Raw genomic sequence first — 21,378 nt, 5'->3', positions numbered from 1 at the left:
GCGATATATGAACGTAGCGTTGTTTTTTTAGTTGTTCTGTTATGACGCAATAAACGCTATTTAAACTTTTGGGTTAAACACAATACCGATTTTTTTTTATTAATATCCTCAAATTCCCTGAAATAGTCTACTTTTCTTGATTTTTTATTTATTTTTCTATTAATAAAAAAATCAGGAGTCCAGTGGCCATTTCAACCATCTGATTTGAGTTGAATGCTTGATTAATGGATCTTTTCACATCAAGTATGTATACTACACGCAGAATTGGTTTACACTAACATAAATCTAATGCGAAGTTTATATTTGACATCATCGGTCATAGAACTAAAGATAACAAGATTAGCTCAATTTGATTCGAGCTCACGAACTTAATTAGTTTTTGTTATAGCTTGATTTTGTATAAAGTAAATGAAGACCATTTAGGCACAACAACTGCCCCTTTCAGGGAAATAAAATAAATCCAAATTAAAGGAAGAAAGAAATTAAAGCAATTAGCTTGTGATTCGATTGAGTTTGATTCGAAAAAGTTCACAATTAATTCGCTCGATTGAAGTTCGTTATGAAACGAATCAAACTAACTCGGTTATAAATTGGTTCAAACTCGAACTCGAACTAAGTCTGACTCAGTTTGAAATTGGTTCGCGAATGTTCATTAGAGAATATTACTAGTTCACTACCTCTCTCCCTCACCCTCATTCTCGCTCTCTATTCTTCGTTGCTATCAAGTTATGAAAGCAAGATCAAAGGAATGATGATTCTCCTCCGATTCGTCTCAATTTGAACTATTAATGAACCAAATCAAACTAGTTCAAATCGCACCGAATCGAACTTGAATTCTTCTTTTCAGTTCGAAACACATTTTCAATTTCAAACCAGTTCGGTTCGAAATTGGTTCAAATTCAAACTCAAACTGGGTAAAATTCAATTCGATTCGATTTGTTTGTAGGAGACACTACTAGAGTGCTGCAAAGATCTTCAATTGGAGTGTTGTATTAAGATGGTTGCAGCTACCATTTTCTCTTGCCATATGGAGACACTACTAGAGTGAAACAAAAACATTCAATTGGAGTTGTTATAACCCGAAGATTTTAAAATAATAATTAACGTTCGAATTATAAATTACGTGTAATTTAAAATTTTGTTAATTAAATAATGATCAACATAATGCGAATCAATTTAAAAAAAAAATTTAGGGTACGTTTGGATCGAAGCTAGAATAGCAACAATAGTGAAATTTGAGAATAGTGGATGAGAATAGAGAAAAAATATTGATTTTTAGATTAGTATAAAATTGGTGCTATTCAGATTAGTAAAAATGTTATTTGGATTGTACATTTATAATAGTGAATAGCTGTGACTAATAAAATTTAGTGTTAACAATGTACTAATTAAAAAAAAGATAGGCAAGTGGGGTCTCAAAAAATTTATCACGACGTGGAGATTACATAAGTGATATCAATTTTATCATTTCAGGACTGTATTGGCTAAAATCTGAGAAAAAAGAATTTTTTTCCTCTCTTCACACTTTCTGAATAGTAACTATTTTAACATTTACAAAGAATAGAAAATAAAAGTTATTCTAACTTGTTCCGAATAGCAAAAATGTTGTTTGGATGCACATTGCTATTTCGAATACCCCTATTCTAAAATAGCTCATATTCTTGATACATTCAAACATACCCTAAATCTAAATGGGACGCCCGTTCAAAACAAATGTTTAAGTTATTAAATAAATGATAAATTTAAAAACTTTGAATATCCAGAAAATTCGTGTTCATTTATTAAGCACCAATATCGTAATAATTGTTCGATTAAACGTAATTATACTCGTTGTAATTGATCAATTCATAGAATTTAAAGATTATGATATCCCGACCATTCAATCTGATCAGCACGGATCTTAAAGCCGACCACCCAATAACAAGCCCCTTTTTACTCTCCCTCTCTCTCACTGTCCCTTGGACCCGCCTCTCTCTTTTTCCCTCGCTGAGGCCTCACTCAATTATAATATATAGTTAATCTTGGAAACAAATACCTTATTATTAATTAGACAAATATATGTATTAATCATATATTGTGCACATTTTATAATTATATTGATTTTTGTGGTACGAACCTTACATACTCCTAGATGATCATAATGGAAAATAAGTCAAGTATGTTATCTATTAGATATGTCCAAATCAATTGTTTAGATATGTCAAAATCATTTTTTATGACATTAATAATTATGACATGTTAACCAACATATAACTTAGATTAATAAATATGTATTACTTACAAAAAAAAGTAGGTATTTATGTTCACAATATAATTTTAAAATCATAAATTTTAAGTTGTTGCATTATTGACGTATTTATTGTTCACGATATCCATAATTAATCGATGAGCAGACAAATTAGTTATGGACGGCATAAAATTCAAAGTCTTTACGGCTTAAAAAATTATTATCATAATTTTGGTAGCCAATGGAAAATGAGAGGATCTAAACCTCACAGGTTAAAATCTTGAGGGATGTTTTGTTATAACTGGGCAATGTTTTTTTTTTTTTTGGGTGTGGGGTGGGGTGGAGGGACAACATGCAACAACTAAACTATAATAGGATAAAATGAAAGGGTATATTTGTTAATTTAGTTTTTACAATAATTAAATAAAAAGATATATTAGATAAAATATTAAGTTTGTGTAGGATACATTATGAAGTTTTCACGGGGAAATTGGTTATTTAGAAGTTTACATGAGCACACTAGAAATTCTCCCTATAAGAAAAGCATACCGGACTTTGAACCCACCGTAACCATCGAACCCATATCAGTCCAATGTCATATCATACCCACTCCCTTCTACCTGATTCACTTCATGATGCATGTGCATTTGATCTGCACAAATGTTGAAGTGGTGTGAAGACATCATGAAACAAATCACAACTTGGACAGAAGAAAGCATGCACCGAACCGATTTGGGTCCAATGGCTATCAGACATGCCCTGCTCCCCTCAAATACATCCAATACAAATTTTCACCAACGACAAAATATATACTTGACTATAAAACCCATAATTTATTATAGAATAATATACACCTAATTATTCCAAGTTAACACAACTAATAGCAACCATCTCACATTTTTGACAAAAAGCAAAACACGTTTTGATGACTATAAATAGCTTACTTACAAATCCAAACTTTGTAAAATTCTACAAAAAAAAACTTAATTATTGCAGAATACGCGGATTTCCATATTTGTTGTTGAGCCAACTCTTATACATATTTGACCATAATATAATGCACGTTTGAATATTATAAAAAAAAATACTATTACAGATTGCTCACATGATTATTTATTTTTTAACAAGTAGACCAAAAATAATCTAAAAACATTTGAAAAATGAGGTCCTAAGAAATTGACTATAATGATTTCTACGACATTTACTTGACAAACAAAAGGAAGAGGGTGCAAAAATTTATGATGTCTAGCTACTTCAATATTTTATTTGCAGTACCATGAACCTTACTAATGGTTTAAGAATTATTTTACACAAGGAGTAGAGCACAAGATGATGGAGTAAAAAAGCAACCCGAACGAGTAGCAGGCGGTCATTATTCTAATTACCAAGCTATCTTAACTGCAATGTAGAGAGTAATGTGGGTTCCTCTTCTAACTATATGGAGCCATGACTCTTATACAAGCTTCCTGGTCGATTGAGGTTAAAACATGTGGTTGGTGGAAGTTCTGGTTAAAGCATCAACATCATGTCTATTCTGCATGACACAATGCTGGAAAGCGATGCAATTACTAAAATGTAACAAGTTGGAGACAAGATGCACCTCACAACTGGGTACTTGCTCAATAAAATTACAAAAAAGATGAGAAACAGTATCTTGCTTTACCTATGCCTTAATCAAACTAGATAGAGAAAATTCTGGCAGTATGAAGTACAATAAGATATCTTCAAGCGCACACTGAAAATTTTTCAGGCAGACACTAAGTCTGTACATCAGTACTGAATTTCCATGAAGATTACAAATAGTAGCACAAAGCATATGGAACAACAGAACCCTGCACCAAAATATTTATTAATTACATTTCTCGAGAAGAAAAGACTCTAAATACTATCATGATAGTTGTAGAGGACATGGATAAGATTTGGATCCTTGGTTAAACTAAGAAATAGTTTCAACAAATTAAAGTGCCCAACACACATCACCTGTATACAGATTAGGCAATACAATCGACCGATAGAGAGGATATAACCAACATATTACAAAAGCCAGCAAATGCCAGCGCTCATAATTATTTCCATAATATAGACAATTTATTGGAACAACTTATTCCAACTAAATTGTTAACAAGTTTTCCTATGGTTAGGAACAACCAGTAAAAATGCATTACTTCAGAGAATACTGAAGCATAAGAAATCACAATTCAAGATGCTAATTCATTCAAATTATCATGCGAAGTGAAGGTCAAAGCTAGTAGTAATTTAGTAATTCTTAATAAACATCTGGGTCATATATAAGAAAAATGAGTATAAATGGGTGTTTCAGTATTATATAATACTACCAATGCTTGGGTTGCTTAATCTAAGGTTAGGCTGAAGAATCTATAATAAAGATAGCACGGGATCCATTGACAGTAGATAAACTTGACAACCTTGACAACAATTCACAAATAGAAATAAATAAATTTAAAAATATATATATATATTTTTTAAATGTTGTTAGCCTAACAGATTGGTTATGTATCAAATTTCGTGCAATTTTAATATCATTTTTTTTATCAAAATTTTTAATATCATTTGATATTCTATTAAAGAGCCGCTTAATACAAACATTGCATATCAAGTTATTTGATTAACAATAGAACTTGCATCAAATTCAATTACCTTTTCTGTGTATGATAAGCAATTAAGCATAGATCACACTCCAACTGCCAGATTTCAAATATATTAGAAATGTTTGGCAGTTACCAAATGTATCAAGTTAATATGTTATCAGTGAATCCCTACAACTCGAGGTTATTTAAATGGATTCCTTAAAATGTCCAGCAGTGGCTTAAGCTTAGGCTGGAAGATATAAATAATTGCTCCTCCCCTATAGGGGTGCAAATGCCTCCACACAATGTTCTATAATAAAATGAAAATCTAAGTAAACAATTAGATATGATGCATTTCACTTTCTCTACATGTGTAAAAACTGAAAGTAAAGCCAAAATGTTGCAATACTGTACATGCATATAGGGAAGTGATGTAGAGTTGTAGAGCACATCAAATGGTTTAGTTCATATTTGAGTACTTGATTTTCAAAAAGAGGGTTTAAATTCCTCTATATTTTAGACCACTATGCCTCCATTCCTCAAACATTAGTAACTCAAAAGCTATAACTTTGATATATCAAACTATATATTTATTTTGATTAGCACTGAAAGCATGTAAAAATATAATGATATTTAAATTTCTATACATCGATAAATCAAGTTTTTAGAACCCTTAAAAAATGGCCAAAATGTCATAAAATTTTATGAACATGTGGAGGAACTAATGTAGATCACATCTAGCAGTTTGTTTTGTCATTTTCAGTTCAAAACTTATGTATTTAGAGTTTAAAAGGTGGAGGGACGAAAAAATGGAGGCACTTAAACCTTCTACTATTATTTGAATTATGAAAAATAGAGGCAATTGAAACCCCTCATACTATATTTGTAATTTTGTATTGCTATACATTCTCAAAACATATTAGATCAGATGAATTTAAAGTAAACTGCTGCAGGGAGATAACTCACTCACGGAATAAAATTGCTAACCCACTCATGTCCCACCCTAATGGACCAAATTGATTCTTTTGACAACCCACTGATGATTTAAAATTGGTAATCCAATTTCAACGTGAGACCAATTTAAGACCTACTTAATGGACCAAATTGAATCAAACTTAGGAACAAATTTGATCCAAACAAATTCCATGGACGAAATTGATTTTTTTGATAGAGTTCAGGGAATTTGTCCAGTCTACTACAATAACACCATGACCAAGCTATCAATCTAAACTATCATTACAAGCTCCTATATCACAATCATATAAACAATCAACACGCATCTTAGGACTGAATATAACCACCTGACAGAAACATAAAACATAAAATTGTGCTATAATACAAAACACCATAAACCATCAACATTAAAAGACATAAATAGGTACCTTTCACAAACAATAAAGCTAATAGGTACTACACTAAAAAAAACAAAAGAGAAATATACCTTATAGCAATCAGCAGGCAGTCCACTATTTTGCTTTACCTCGCTGCATGGTCAAACATCAGCATCATCAGACTTGGTGCCAAATGGGTCATGCGCGGTATCAGTATCCTGTCCAATATGCCTCTGCACCAGCCTCTGCAAATCAGCCATGACCTTGTGCTCCCTCTTTGACTTCTCTTCATAATTGAACATAGCCAGGGCCCTCTTATCCTCTGCACTATACACCTGGTTTTCTTTTCTAATACGAATTGCATTCATTCTTTGATGCCGACTCCCACTCATCACATACCCCAAGTTCTCAAATTTTGAAATTTCATCAGCTGAGAGACCAACTTCTCCTCTTCGAGGGATACGCTTACCCTGTTGTACATACTGTGCAATGGCATCACCTTCTCCAGGTCTCAAGGCCCCACCATAGCTGATGTGCCCCTCAGCACGTGGCAGAGGTGTTGGACCCACCATTGGCTCGTCGTCTAAGACAGGCTTCTTTTGGGCTTCAATTAACTCCAGGAATTTCAGCGCCTCTGGGTCGACTGCTTCGGGTATCTTCAATTCTCCTTTTGTGGCATCTGGCTCTGACTCAGATTTGTCAGATTTTGTATCTGTTTTACTATGTTTGGTTGTTTTTGGTTTCTTATGCAAACCCCTATTTTTCTTATTTCCACGAGCAGAATTGTCAGATTCATCCGATTCATACTCACTATCCTCATCTGAGCTATATAATGTCTTACTCTTACTGCCCTTTTTCCTGCTACTCCTGGACTTTTTGTGGCTACTTCCCCGCCTAGACCTTGCAGTTTTTCTCTTTCTCTTTCCATCATCCTCAGAATTGTAAGAACTCTGATCTGATTCTCCACTCGAATCTTCATCTGCAGAACTCTCTGATGCATCCTCACTAGAATCAGAGTATCTCTTCCTTCTCCTGCTTCTCTCTCTTTTACTCCGTTTTCTTCTCCTATCCTTCCTTGAATCCTCAGACTCAGATTCTGACCCTTCTGATTCTGACTTTGACTTCTTAGATACCTTCTCTTTTTCTTTTTCTTTCTCTTTCTCTTTCTGCTCCTTTACTGGTATATCAGAAAACCCGTTCTCATCATCATACTGCTCAGTTCCACCCCTCCCACCTCGAGGTGGGCTGGGGGTAACATTCCATATGCAATTCTTCAGCTGCTTCCGCAATTTCTGCCTCTTGAGCCTCCTAAACTCGAAATAAGTCAATCCCTTCAACTCTTCATCGGATTCAGACCCCGACACGTTTCTGTCAACCTGGTCGAGCTCACGGAACGATGGCTTACCATTGCGAGAGGATTTCTCGTGGTATGGAGACCAGTCCCGGCGCGAGTCACGATAGTACGGGCTTCGGGAGCGGCGTCGAGGGGACGGGCTGGCCGATCTAAGGTTCCAGCGCGGTGAAGGCGTATCGCGTCTAGAGTTACGGCGAGGGGATGGGGACCTTGTTCTAGGTTTCCGGCGAGGGGAAGGGCTTTCCGACCTAGGGCCCCGGCGAGGTGAGCGGGAAACCCTAGATCTTGATTTTGACACCTCCACGACAGAGGAGAGTCTTGAGGTGTGCCTCCGCGCGTCTTCTCTGTCTCTACCCATTGTGATACACTCGGTACACTGGTTGGGTCCATTTAGCAGAATACATCTTCGAACCAAGACTCAAGAGGGACTAACAATAGAATAGAGTACACCCGGAGTACACGTTCAAATAAGGCTCTACATGAAAAGTTAGCGCGAGTCCCTGAAAAAGCCGTAATATTAAAGGACGATCTTTGCATTAAATTTTGCTCGGTGATCATCTACAGAGATTATTCACCGTATCACCTCCAAAGGTCTATGGCCCATGGGAAAGAGCCCACCGTCATAGCTAAAATCGGACGTCATCGTGGTCCATGAATCGACCATTACTAGGCCTGCAGTTGTTTAAATGGGCTTTTTCTCTATGCTGGCCCAACAGAATGACCACCAGTATAAAAATGACTGTTGGGCCAGGCGTATTTAAAACGATGTGCATGTTTACAGCAAACTGGATCCTAATTTGCCTAGAATCCAATGCGGGCCATTGAAATTTACCGTCTCACTAATATTATTATTATTATTATTTTTTTTTTTTGAAAAGAGTCTCACTAATATTTATGTATACCATCATAACTAGAGTGGAAAAAATGACACGGCGGAGCTGCCTCCGTTACGGAATGACACAGTTATGACACACGAGTTGGTTACGTGCTGTTATTTACGTGCTCCATGTTTGTGACAATCTTTTGAAAATTTGGCACAGCACAGTACGTTATGCGAAAGATCTAACCATGGCACAACACGTGGTCACCAAGTCACGTGTAATTAGGACCATTAGAAATGACTAAATGGTGACTATTAAATAAACTAACATAAATTATATAATCAAATGGTCATGCGAGTCCCATTTGATCGCGGCACGTTTACACACGACGTGACTCACGTGTGTGACCATTCCTTGACATTTTAATCATGACACAGTATGACATATGAAAAATTAACATAATCACTGTACGAGATCAAAGACACAACGTATTAATCATGGCACGACATGTTTTTTTCACTAACTAAATAAGGAATGGAATGAACTATAACAATTCTTGGATGCCACAACTTGTTACTTGTTCTCAAAAATCAAAAGTAATTCATAACCGCGTTATATATTCTTCTGAAGAGATGCGTTCATGAGAAATTATATAATTGTGTGTGTGTGTGGGGGGGGGGGGGGGGGGGGGGGGGGGGGGGGGGGGTATTGAATTTGGTGCAATTTATAAATTATTTGGTCATATGTCAAACTATTCGATGGATGATTGATTTTTTTCCAACAATTAATGCACCTATATGATACATTACTATCTAAATTATATATAATATCTCTATAATTACTCTTTGGATTCTATAGTACTTTTAGTTAGTTATTATATTTGTCAAATAAATAAATTTTAACATAACATATTTCTTTTTTAATTATGCCGAATACGATACACAATTTATCTAAATTATAGGGAGCTGCCTCCGTTACGGAACGACACAGTTATAGCATGTGAGTCGATTACGTACTGTTATTCGCGTGTCCTGTGCCGTGATTATTCACGTGCTGTGATATGCTTTTGAAAATTTGGCACAACACAGTACGTCATGTGAAAGATCTAATCACAGCACGACACGTGGTCACGCAAGTCACGTGTAATTATGACAGTTAGAAATGGCTAAATGGTGACCATTAAATAAACTAACATAAATTATAATCAAATGGTCATGCGAGTCACATTTGATCACGACACGTTTACACACAACGTGACTCACGTGTGTGACCATTCGCGTACTGTGACCATCCTTTGACATTTTGATCACGACACAATATATATAACACGTGAAAAGTTAACTTAATTACCGTATGAGATCAAAGACACAACGTATTAATCATAACACGGCACGTTTTTTCCACTAACTAAATAAGAAATGGAATGAACTATAACAATTCTTGGATGCCACAACTTGTTACTTATTCTCAAAAATCAAAAGTAATTCATAACCGCGTTATTCTTATGAAGAGATGCGTTCATGAGAAATTATATAATTGTGTAAGGGGAGGGGATATTGAATTTGGTGCAATTTATAAATTATTTGGTCATATGTCAAACTATTCGATGGATGATTGATTTTTTCCAACAATTAATGCACCTATATGATACATTACTATTTAAATTGTACATAATATCTCTATAATTACTCTTTGGATTCTATAGTACTTTAGTTAGTTATTATATTTGTCAAATAAATCAATGTTAACATAACATATTTATTTTTTAATTATGCTGAATACGATACATGCATGATTTATCTAAATTATAGGAAGATATGTATAATTTTGTCTCTTGAACTTTGTAATTAGTATAATTTTTTTTTTTGCCTTTGCAAAAGTGGAATTTAACCTGTTTCATTTCGAAACAACATAATTCATACAAAAATTCAATTATTCCGAACTGGTGGAACATCAACCAATTAGTATCAACCAACCACAAAACAAAGTATCATACTAGAAAATGTAATCAAACTAATATCACTAAAATTGACTAATTAGGAGACAAGAATTCAGGTGCCTCATCAATAACATCATAGATGACTCTGTCATCCGACTCTCCTAAAACAAAAGAACGTTCTATATATATATGCCCACTTGATTATATACAAAAGAAAGTGGTGATATGATAAAATTCTCCCTCGTTAAAAACAATAAGATCTAATAATTGCCACGACTGGGACTTTCTTCATTAAAATACATATATAAACATATATGTACCAAACAGAAGTTAATTAGTAGGAGAAAGATTTGACAAGAGAATGCCATATCGTTTCAGAACTTGGATAGCCGTTAGTTCCTTCCCCAAAAGATTGTCAAAATCAAATACATTTGCATGCGCTGGATTTAATAATACAGTTGGATAGCATGGTAAATATTAAATGCAAGTCAGATTGGAGGCATTTTAAATTTGCCCCCGCCCAAGCATGGACCTGGGTTATGGGCAATTATATATCAAATTAAGCATCAACTTCTGAAACCTTATATTCTTTCTGTGCTATTATTACTTGTCGCAAACTTCCACCACGTGTGAAGGTGGCACAGATGAGACCAAATTCCAAATCTACTACTCAGTAGCGCATGGTGTCCGGATCTTTGTTGAAAAGTACCATTGCTTGTGTATTCAAATATAAAAACTAAAAAGAGATGCTTCTAAAAAAATTATAAAAAGAGATACTACAAACTATAATATATTTATTTAGAATGAGGCTATGGTATGCATAGTACGGATTGGTCTGTACTATATATAGATGATGCGCACAAAAGCGTATGCACAAAGCTTCAGTACAAAGATGTATTTTTTAAACCTTTAACACACGTTTGAGTTAAATTGCAAGTGCACAATTCTATCAAAGTAGTATTTGAGGTATCAAACCACAGGGAGTACGATAAAAACTTAGTTTAAACTTTAGTAATAAATTTCAGAAAATAAAATAAAGTAAAGTGCAATAAAAGTAAATTGGGGGGGGGGGGGGGGGGGGGGTTTGTTCTAACAATTCCTAAATTTGGGTTCAATACCCGAATAGAGAGTTTTTAAAACAATAAGAGTAAATGAATGAAAAAGAAAGGAATTGATTTGTTTTCAAGATTTAGAGATCTAGGGGTCTTTGGTCTACATTCCCTTGCTAACTATATCAATTCGGTATTTGTTTAAGTTCATGTATGATTTGATGAGGTTTCTAACCTAATATGTCATTAAGGGTCGCTTTCGTGAATTAATAACCTGCCTAGGTAACTCGAACTTCTCGATGAAGTCCCCCACCCTAGTTACCTAGACCCATTGAGCTCTTGTTAGTCTCTCATCTCCTCAAATATTGATACTTCACGATTAAGTCCTTCATACCAATACCCGATTCGATTTGAGATGTCCTAATTAGGGTTTGCCTTCACGGTTAGGTCCTTCACCAAATTCCTAACCTTAATTTCTGTAGTTCCGGCTTAGATTACAAATTAGTTACAATCCTAATCTAACCCTAGGGTATTTGTATTCATAATTTGGTACTCTCCTCTCGTCCTAACTTCTTTGGATCCTTTGACAAAGAGATACCAAAGCGGGACTACTGCGATTTCAAGTACTAATTATGTAATTAACACAAATGATAAATCACAGAAATTAACATCAAATCCCATAAAACAATCATAACAAAGACAAATAACCGAATAAGATACAATTAAACAAGTTCATGCATTGACCTAAACCCCTAGAGAGAGAACTACTCCCTCATGGAGAGATCCATTACAAAAATTGGCAAAGTAAGAAGAAATGAAATAAAGGAAGTAATTACACCCTTTGACAAATCAAAAACCTCTATCTTGCCGACTTCTTGCTCATGAAACCCTTCTTCTCCTTGCTTGAAAGCTTTCATTTTCTCCAGAATTTATCGCTAAGTATTGTGTGTATAGAGAGAGAATGAAAGAGGAAGGGATGTGTGTGGAGAGGGAGAGAATGAGATGAGGATGGATGTTTTGAATGGAGAATGAACCCCCTCTTTTATAGCCAAGGACCATGCTCAATTAAGAGGCTAGGAAGTGGAGTTAGTGGGTGCTATATTTGGATTGTTTCCCAGGATGCCTTGTCCATGTTTGACTGTAAAAACGCCAAAAATAGAAACGCTGTCCAAAAACGTGTATTTCTGGCTGTCTGCGAATTTAATGCATCCGACCGACTCCAAATTTTCTTTTTTAGTTTTTCATGTTGTAGATCTTCTTGCTAGCTTTCCAAAAAGTGGCCGCAATCCTAAATCGGAGTTACGAGTCAAAAGTTATGGCTATTTTAAGATCAGGCTCCAGTTATGCGTTCTGTTACAGTGCCGCCAGGCCACCCGCACTGCTACAGTACCATCCGCACTGCGTCTTCACCACCCGCACTGCGGATGCATCGAGATCCGCACTAGGCTCGGACTTTTCCTGTGCGACCAGAGTGCGGCTGCATCGAGATCCGTGCGTCCGCATCGATATCTGTGGATCCGCACGGATTTTTGATGTATAGCTTATTATACCTTTTTAAAATTGGCATGTGTCCAGAAATCCATCTAAGTACTTAGTGCGGCCGTATCGTAAACCGTGCGTCCGCACTGAACATTTTTCTTTGGTTTTTCTTCATTTTCTGCATTTTCTGCAAATTAAAACCAAACAAACGCAGTAACTTGATCCTAGGTGTATTCTATTCACTTTATATTCAAAATACAAGATATTTGGTGTTATTTCGTGATAAAAATCAGATCGAATATGTATATAATTTAGGCCTATCAATAGATCAACATTATTGTTTTTAAAATTCTGACGATCGATTTAAACGGTTCAACATGATCTCCATGTAAATATGTACTTGTAAATTAAATTTAATATTTTTTACAATTTGCTTAAATATAGGTAGAAAATCACTTATTTTATTTTGGATGGTCTAGAGTTTTCAGATCAAGTTTTAGTTTATAAGTACATATTCAAACTGCGACTATTAATTGTTAGAACTTTGAAATAATAAATTTGAGTCTGTAGCAGGACCAATATACACTATGCATAGTACCATAAAAGCGTATATGAGAAACAGCTGATTGAATAAAAATTCAAAGGAGAAAACACGTACAAATTAATGACAAATAGATTGAAACCTATCTCCATTGACTTCAATTTACTCGGTTTCGACTAATTCCACTCATTGAAAAATTTTGATGTAAAATTGCTGTAATTTGTTTTTTTAAATTTTTTTTTTTTTTCGTTTTTGTAACTTGACAGCCACTGTTACTGATGGCAGCATCTGCCAAGAAAGAAAAAGAAAAGTTGAATTGATGCAATGCTCTTTCCAATTAAGGCACAAAACTAGATTTGCTCATCACCCAAATTTGAGGTTTTCCTGACCACAAGCTGCCCCCCAGGCAACTTGAGACTGAGGGTTTTCAGTGATGCAACTGTGTTGATTGATTGCATTGAAATTATTATTAGCATTTTGGTATGAGCAATGAATTTGCAAAAATATTTGGCATCTCAACAATGAATATATATATATATATATATGCTTAGTTTCTTAATTAATACAGATTTAAGTTTTAATTTATTTTTTCTCTCAATCTAAGATCGTGGATGATGACTCGACAGTTTGAGTTAGAACCAAAACAAATGCTTACAATCACGTACAAACACACCGTAACGACACATGTCGTGTCGGGATTCTTCATTTTTTAACACAACATTGTGCGCGCGGCACGTCCAACAGGTACTTAGATGACAAACAATGCATAGTACAGATTGGTCTGTACTATATATATATCAACATTATTGTTTTCAAAATTCTGACGATCGATTTAAACGGTTCAACATGATCTCCATGTAAATATGTACTTATAAATTAATTTAATATTTTTTAGAATTTTTTTAGATAGGTAGAAAATCACTTATTTTGGATGGTCTAGATCAAGTTTTAATTTATAAGTACATATTCAAACTGTGACTATATTGAACAGTTCGTATTAATCGTTAGAACTTTAAAATAATAAATTTGAGTCTGTAGCGGGACCAATATACACTATGCATAGTACCATAAAAGCGTATATGAGAAACAGCTGATTGAATAAAAATTCAAAGGAGAGAACACGTACAAATTAATGGCACATAGATTGAAACCTATCTCCATTGACTTCAATTTACTCGGTTTCGACTAATTAATTCCATTCATTGAAAAATTGAACTGATGATGGCAGCATCTGCCATGCAAGGAATTTAAAAAGAAAATGAAAAATTGAACTAATTATCGATGCAATGCTCTTTCCAATTTAGGCACAAAACTAGATTTGCTCATCACCCAAATTTGAGGTTTTCCTGACCACAAGCCGCCCCAGGCAACTTGTGACTGAGGGTTTTCAGTGATGTACGTAACTGTGTTGATTGATTGCATTGAAATTATTATTAGCATTTTGGTATTAGCAGTGAATTTGCAAAATATTTGGCATCTCAACAATGAATGCTTAGTTTTTCTCTCAATCTAGATCGTCGATGATGACTCGACAGTTTGAATTAGAACGAAAACAAATGCTTGCAATCACGTACAAACACACCGTACGCAGCGACACGTGTCGTGTCGGGATTCTGCATTTTTTAACACAACACTGTGCGCGCGGCACATCCGACAGGTACGATGACAAACAATGCACAGTATGTATGAGTTTGGTTGGTGGGGCCAATGAAGCGCATCCCTACCAATGATAAAAGGAACTGCGGCGAGGCAAAGGCAATAGATTGAAGAAATAATAATATGAGGTGGGGATTGGAAATGAAAAGGGTAGACGACATGGGCATAGATACGAGATGAGGTTAGTTGAGCAGCTTGGGCCGACACCAATAATTCCTTTTTTTTTTTTTTTTTTTCTCCCTGTACTTTTTCTCATGCATTTTGTCAATCTCCTTCAAGGATAGTGACAATGTCAGGTCAATGTATCTCGGACATTTAATTTTACTTAATGGTGCAAGATAAGAAGAATTGCAATGATTGATATACTGGTTAAGCTTTGTGAGCCAATTAAGGTATCTCGGACATTGAATCTTTGATTTGTTTTGAGCCTTGCTCTGAAACAATACATTTCAGAGAAGAAAATTATTAAATTAGTTATAAGTTTATAATAATCTGATAACTCCGAAAGAATAATTAATAGAAATTACAAAATTAAACATAATTAATCAGTTACACATTTTAAAAGAACCATGAGTACTATTTATAAATATTGTATAAAAAAAGAAAATGAATGCTATGGCAGCCATATGAATTTTCATTATTTATCGGAATTGAATTTAATTAAGCAGGTCAGGTTTCCTATAAATTTAAATCTAAAATACGATTTTTCAAATTTCATAACCAAACTGAACTATTAAAGTAAATTATGGAATTATCTACTGCTTCAAAATAATGATGAATAAAATAGTTCTCATACAAATTAACAACATCTTTATTATTCCGAATAATTAAAAATTAACATACTTCTCACATAATTTAAGTTAGTATTTTTCTTACACTATTACTTTAAGGATCAAAATGCATTATAAGTCAGCAAAGATACTTCTCATGTACACATGCTTTTCACAATTGTCGCACATAATGGGCCAACAATAATAGAATTGAATTCATGCATTGGTAGATGGGCCAAATCCTACGAGAAAATAGAGTGGTCACAATAATAGAACGGATTTTCTTGAAAGATTCTTACGTAATTAAATCCTTTATTTTATATCATATTAGTACAAATCTATCTTAACATTAAGTTGTTTTTTCTTTTGAAAAAATTCTTGGCAGAGACTTCTCATCTGTCAAGATGAAAATGTCTCTGCCAAGATAACATTTTCGTATTCATGATTTAAACTTGATATGAGCCCTTAATTTCATTCAAAAAATATAGTCCAAATTCATTTTCACCATCTAATTATTTATATATTACATTATTGGAAGATAAGCAAAACCCAAAATATAGAGGAATATTAAGACTGCGCTCCACAAACTAAAAAAAAAAGAGGAAAAGAAAGGAGAGAGAAGGATAACCAGATTGTCTAAACAAGTTTACTTTATTAATTAAAATTTTGAAGGAGATGACAAAGAAAATTAAGAAAAAGCAAGAGAAGATGAACCAAGACACAAAAATAAATTCAATTTCTCTATAAGTTTTACTATTTTTTTAGCACAGTATAAGAGGAGAGAAATTAATAGTGGTCCACAAACTAAAAAAAAAAAAAAAGGAAAAGAAAGGAGAGAGAAGGATAACCAGATTGTCTAAACAAGTTTACTTACTTTACTAATTAAAATTTTGAAGGAGATGACAAAGAAAATTAAGAAAAAGCAAGAGAAGATGAACCAAGACACAAAAATAAATTCAATTTCTCTATAAGTTTTACTATTTTTTTAGCACAGTATAAGAGGAGAGAAATTAATAGTGGTCCTGTTTTTGAAGTTTGTTGGTATCTATTTAAAACAGAGAAGTAGATTTGGAGGACCACAATTAGTTTACTTCTTGTGCATGCACATGGTTCCTGGCTTCATTGACGGTCACATGGATCCTCTGGATAGAATGCAGCTTCAGCTTCAGGATATGTTAATTTTCATTTCCCATTTGATTTTTCTGTGTGTATTCATTCATTGATCTTGCTGTTGTTCTTAGAACTTGTTTGCAATCTTTGACATCTTTTAGTTATCTCCAGTTTTTATAAAAAAAGTAAATTTGTGACCATCATGTACTGTGCAGCATGATTACCTGGAAGTTTAGAAAAGAGAATTCTCTTCTGGCGCAAAAGGCAGTATCAGAAAATGAAAGTGACATCACAGTTCCATTCTTTCTTCATAATTTGCTTGCCTGGTTCAATTTTGTCTTTTCCCCATAGTTTTTCTTTTGTTTAATGCCCATATTCTTTTTTCCCCATGACATTGATCAACTAGCTAAAGCAAGTTTTTGAATTTTTTTTTTTTTTTTAGGGGAGACAAGTACTTCTGATCTATTTTTAGCGGGGACATGCATTCAAAATTATATATAGTGAAATTAGTACATAAAAAAAAACCCTAATACAATTCAAAATTATAGTAAAATAAAGCTCAAACACACGCTTTTTGGCGGATGTCTTCTGATCGATCTGTACCTAAACTTCGATACTCAGGGACTAGCTAAAATATTTATCAACAAAATATTACAATTTGATCAAATGAATACACATTATATAACACACTATAGAAGAAAGATACTTTATGCTACTATAAATATATATAAAAAATATATCTATTTGTGAATATCATAGTAGAATTCATTGAATAATTATATTTATTCATCCAATGTTAGAAAATGTATCAAAACAAATACTTTTTTTGTTCTACTGTAGATGTCTTGATCCGTCAACGGCTATTATTAAAAGATGAAATTTCAGATTGAATATCAGCTCTCTAATTAAGTAATCTGCCTTATTATATGTGATTCTATGCATCCTTTTTTATGTTTTTTTTCATGTGTAAAAATCCAAATTTAGTTAGACACGTACTCACCACATGCAAATTGTATTATCTTTCTGATTGATCTTGATTTATTTTATTTTTTAAATATCATTTAACGAACTTTTTAATTGATTGATAATGTCTTCATTTCTTTTTTATTTTTTATATCATTTAAAGAATGTTATTTATCATTTAATATGTCATTTTGTATGAGACTTTTTTTTATGAAAATATATCGAAAAATAAAATATGTCTTTAAGGAACGCTATTTACATGTAAATGTCATTTAAGGAATGTTATTTGTTATTTAGTTTTTTTTTATGAAAATATGTCATTTTGTATGAATTTTTTTTATTCTCTTAATATATTTATGTTGCAACGCACGGACATGATACTAACTAGTATATCTATATTAGACTACAAAAAATATATATTTTGTCTTTACCTGTTGAAATTTTGTGTGTCTTAAGAACTGTGAATTTTCTTTTCTATTTTTCTTTTGAAAAATTAGAGTCGAGCATTTATCTTTAAAGTAAAGATTTGTGAATAACCACCTAATTATTTTTTAATATAATGATGGGAAACAAGCTTCTTACCCTTAATTAAAATTGATAAATAACTTCGCATTTGAGTTTTGAACTTGCGATTTCTCATTTATAAAGTTTTGAACTTGTTTATCTAAAATCTGAAAAAAAAATACAGTAATAGAAAGTTGTACTATTATTTATATGAGTATTTCTGCGGTATACTTTTTTTTCTGTCTTGGAACTCCATCAATTAGATATCTAGACTACATAACAAAATAATAATATATAAAATAATTTTAATATCAAAGCAACATCCAACAAATAGTTGCAGTAAGCTCTATAATGGTCAAATAATTGGCTGAAATTGTTTATCCTTTCTAATTTATTGCTGATGTGAATTAATAAAAACTCTAAAATTAATTTCAGAGATGTGAAAGTTAAAAACTTTAGAGATCTTAATTTCTAAAAAGTGATTAACAATTATTTATAAACTCAATTTAGCCTAAAAAAGATATTGAACACACGTTTTTGCAAAATTAAGACAATAGAAAATCTATCAAATTCCATAGATCGATGTACAACGACGAACATCAAATCCAACATAAACATGTTTTATAAGGAATTAGTATCCTATGCATTAACTCAAAAGGGAATCTTTTGAGTTAATGAATTTTGACCATCCGATCTGTTTAAAAATTCGTGCAGACTAAATCTGTACTAATATTAAAGGCCCCCTATATCTTAAGTAGAAGTCGGATTGACTTCGTTTAAAATTAGACGGTTGATATTTATTAACTCAAAAAGATTCATTTTTGAGTTAATGCAGAGGATACGCATTCTTTTATAAGAATAATGTCAATAGGTATAGTACATAATTATATTGACACCTCTACTTGTTTAGGCAAGTTAATTTCAAGTCGCATCTACATGCAACAGATCAAAAAATTGGTATGCCACAATCCATGAAAATTAAACAACACATGTAGAGGACCCTTCGAAGTCCATTGCTTGTGCCATGCATGTTTGAGAAAAAGGAATTAGAAGGAAATGATAAAATAAAATATTTATTGCTTGGTTGTATATTAATATGAGGGTGAGGTTGAAGGAGATTATTCGTTTAACCTCTTGTAAGTTTAACCAAATGTAATGAAAAATAAGATGATAATTTCTCCATCCGTTTCTTTCCATTTACTTCTTCCTTCTACTTTTTTTTTTTTTTTTTGACAAAAGTGGTATTTTACCACCGGTTTCATTACGAAACAAAAAGTTTATACAACATGTCCAAAATAAAGCGCTAGCATACAATCTATCGACACCTAATAATCAAAAAAGTTAAAAAAAAAAAACTAACTAACAACAAAAGCATACTAGCATAACATGAAATAGTAAAACTAAGTGGAATTAGAAATGACTATATCAGTAGAAGAGGAGGCACTAGCTGATGAAGATGAAATACTGGGCAGAAGGCCAACAGCACAATCAATAGCATCAATAACGGCTCTGTCACTCAAATAATCAGCTAGGTCCAACCCTTCTAAACCAAGACCAGGGTCCTCGTCTAAATCCAGCGGGGAGCTGTCCTGGTCCTGTGCATCCGTGGCGGATAATACTATCAGAGGCCCTATCTGAGGCAAAGAAGAAACATCAAAAGGCATAATCATAGATAACTTGAAATAAGAATTATCTAAGCGCGACTTACACCAAAATGAAGTTAAAGCAATAATAAAAGCAGCTACAGACCTAATAGAAGGTATAGGAGAATTTTGAAAACAAATCTTATTTCGTGTTAACCATACAATCCAAAGAGTTGCAGCCCTAATCAGTTCCACTAGTAGTGAATCCTTTAATGGAATCCAATAATCGAAATACCAAAGATCACACACCTTAGTACAATTAAAAAGAAAGTTGTTATAGTTACCAATCCAAGACCATAAAGAAGAAATAAAAGGACAAGTAACAAAGAGGTGATCTACAGTTTCTGGGGCACCACAGAAAACACAATCAACAGTACCATGCCAACCCCGTGATTGTAAATTGCATTTAGTAAGTATTTTATCGTGCCTAAGTAACCAAACAAAAACCTTAATCTTAAGTGGAATCTTTGCCTTCCAAAGAGTATTGTAAATACTAGTTGGAACACCTCTAAAGGACAACCATTTATAGAGAGAATTTACAGTGAAAAGACCAGACGAATTCCATCTCCATAATAATCTGTCAGGACATGATGAATTTAATGAATAAGAAGAGAAAATCCCTAAAAGTTGTAACCATTCAGAAAATATAATACCAGTTAATTGTCTATTAAATTTGGGCCATGGCTATATATTATTCAACCTGAAAACAATGGAATATGGATGCTTTTTGTGGTTTTTCGCTTGTTAATTACAAGATGAGTTTTTATTTTTCTACCAAATTCGTTGTTAATATTGACTTGATAGATATATATCTAGTTATCTGTAGCTAAAAAAAAAGATGAAATAGCCAAAAAATTGTGTTGATCAGATGATGGAGATTCGATGAAAGATATAATCTTAGACCCTCCATATTGTGAACTCTCAATCTCCCCCATGCACCCTTACTATAATTTGTAAAAATATTAAGATTTTGATTCTCAAACTTGTAATACTAATCTTTTGATTCTTGGACTCTAATTTGCCCCATATTATTAGTTCTTCAACTTTGAAAAAAAAAACCTAGTTAGTCTTTAAACTTTGAAATATAGAAAAAAAAAAGCTCTTCTAGCCATTGAAAAAAAAATTGTGCGAAAAATTCACGTAATGTACCAGATCATTCCTTCAAAAATCGACAATAGGAGAACTTATTTTATTTTATAAAAGGCATACAAGTGCCCGTTTCATATATGAAACAAGAGTTGCAACTTATAAAACAGTCAGACTAGTGTTCATCACCACAGTATAGCAAATATTAATAGGAGGACTAATAACTTGGTTATTTTGAAAGAAGTTCAAAGACCAATTTAGTTAGTTAGATAAAAGTTCAAAAACTAATGTAGCTCAAATGGAAGTCTTAAGACCCT

At 33.3% G+C, this 21,378-nt stretch overlaps 1 protein-coding gene and 1 long non-coding RNA gene across 2 annotated transcripts; one reads left to right on the top strand and one right to left on the bottom strand.

Annotated features, from left to right (window-relative positions):
- Positions 1–3,766: 3,766 nt before the first annotated feature.
- On the bottom strand, positions 3,767–7,961 carry LOC144573868 (Ras-induced vulval development antagonist protein). Its single transcript, XM_078323641.1, has 2 exons — positions 6,257–7,961; positions 3,767–4,059 (listed from the first exon to the last, which is right to left on the bottom strand). Exon 1 carries the CDS (start codon positions 7,856–7,858, stop codon positions 6,308–6,310), a length of 1,551 nt encoding a protein of 516 aa, XP_078179767.1. The 5' UTR covers positions 7,859–7,961; the 3' UTR covers positions 3,767–4,059; positions 6,257–6,307.
- On the top strand, positions 4,066–6,245 carry LOC144573869 (uncharacterized). The gene is made up of 2 exons (XR_013518101.1): positions 4,066–4,996; positions 5,100–6,245. It is a non-coding gene; the product is annotated as an uncharacterized LOC144573869 (long non-coding RNA).
- Positions 7,962–21,378: the final 13,417 nt, after the last annotated feature.

Source organism: Carex rostrata, chromosome 22 (genome assembly GCF_964058835.1).
Source record: "Carex rostrata chromosome 22, lpCarRost1.2, whole genome shotgun sequence".
Taxonomy (NCBI): domain Eukaryota; kingdom Viridiplantae; phylum Streptophyta; class Magnoliopsida; order Poales; family Cyperaceae; genus Carex; species Carex rostrata.
This window is presented reverse-complemented; position numbering and strand designations above follow the sequence as displayed.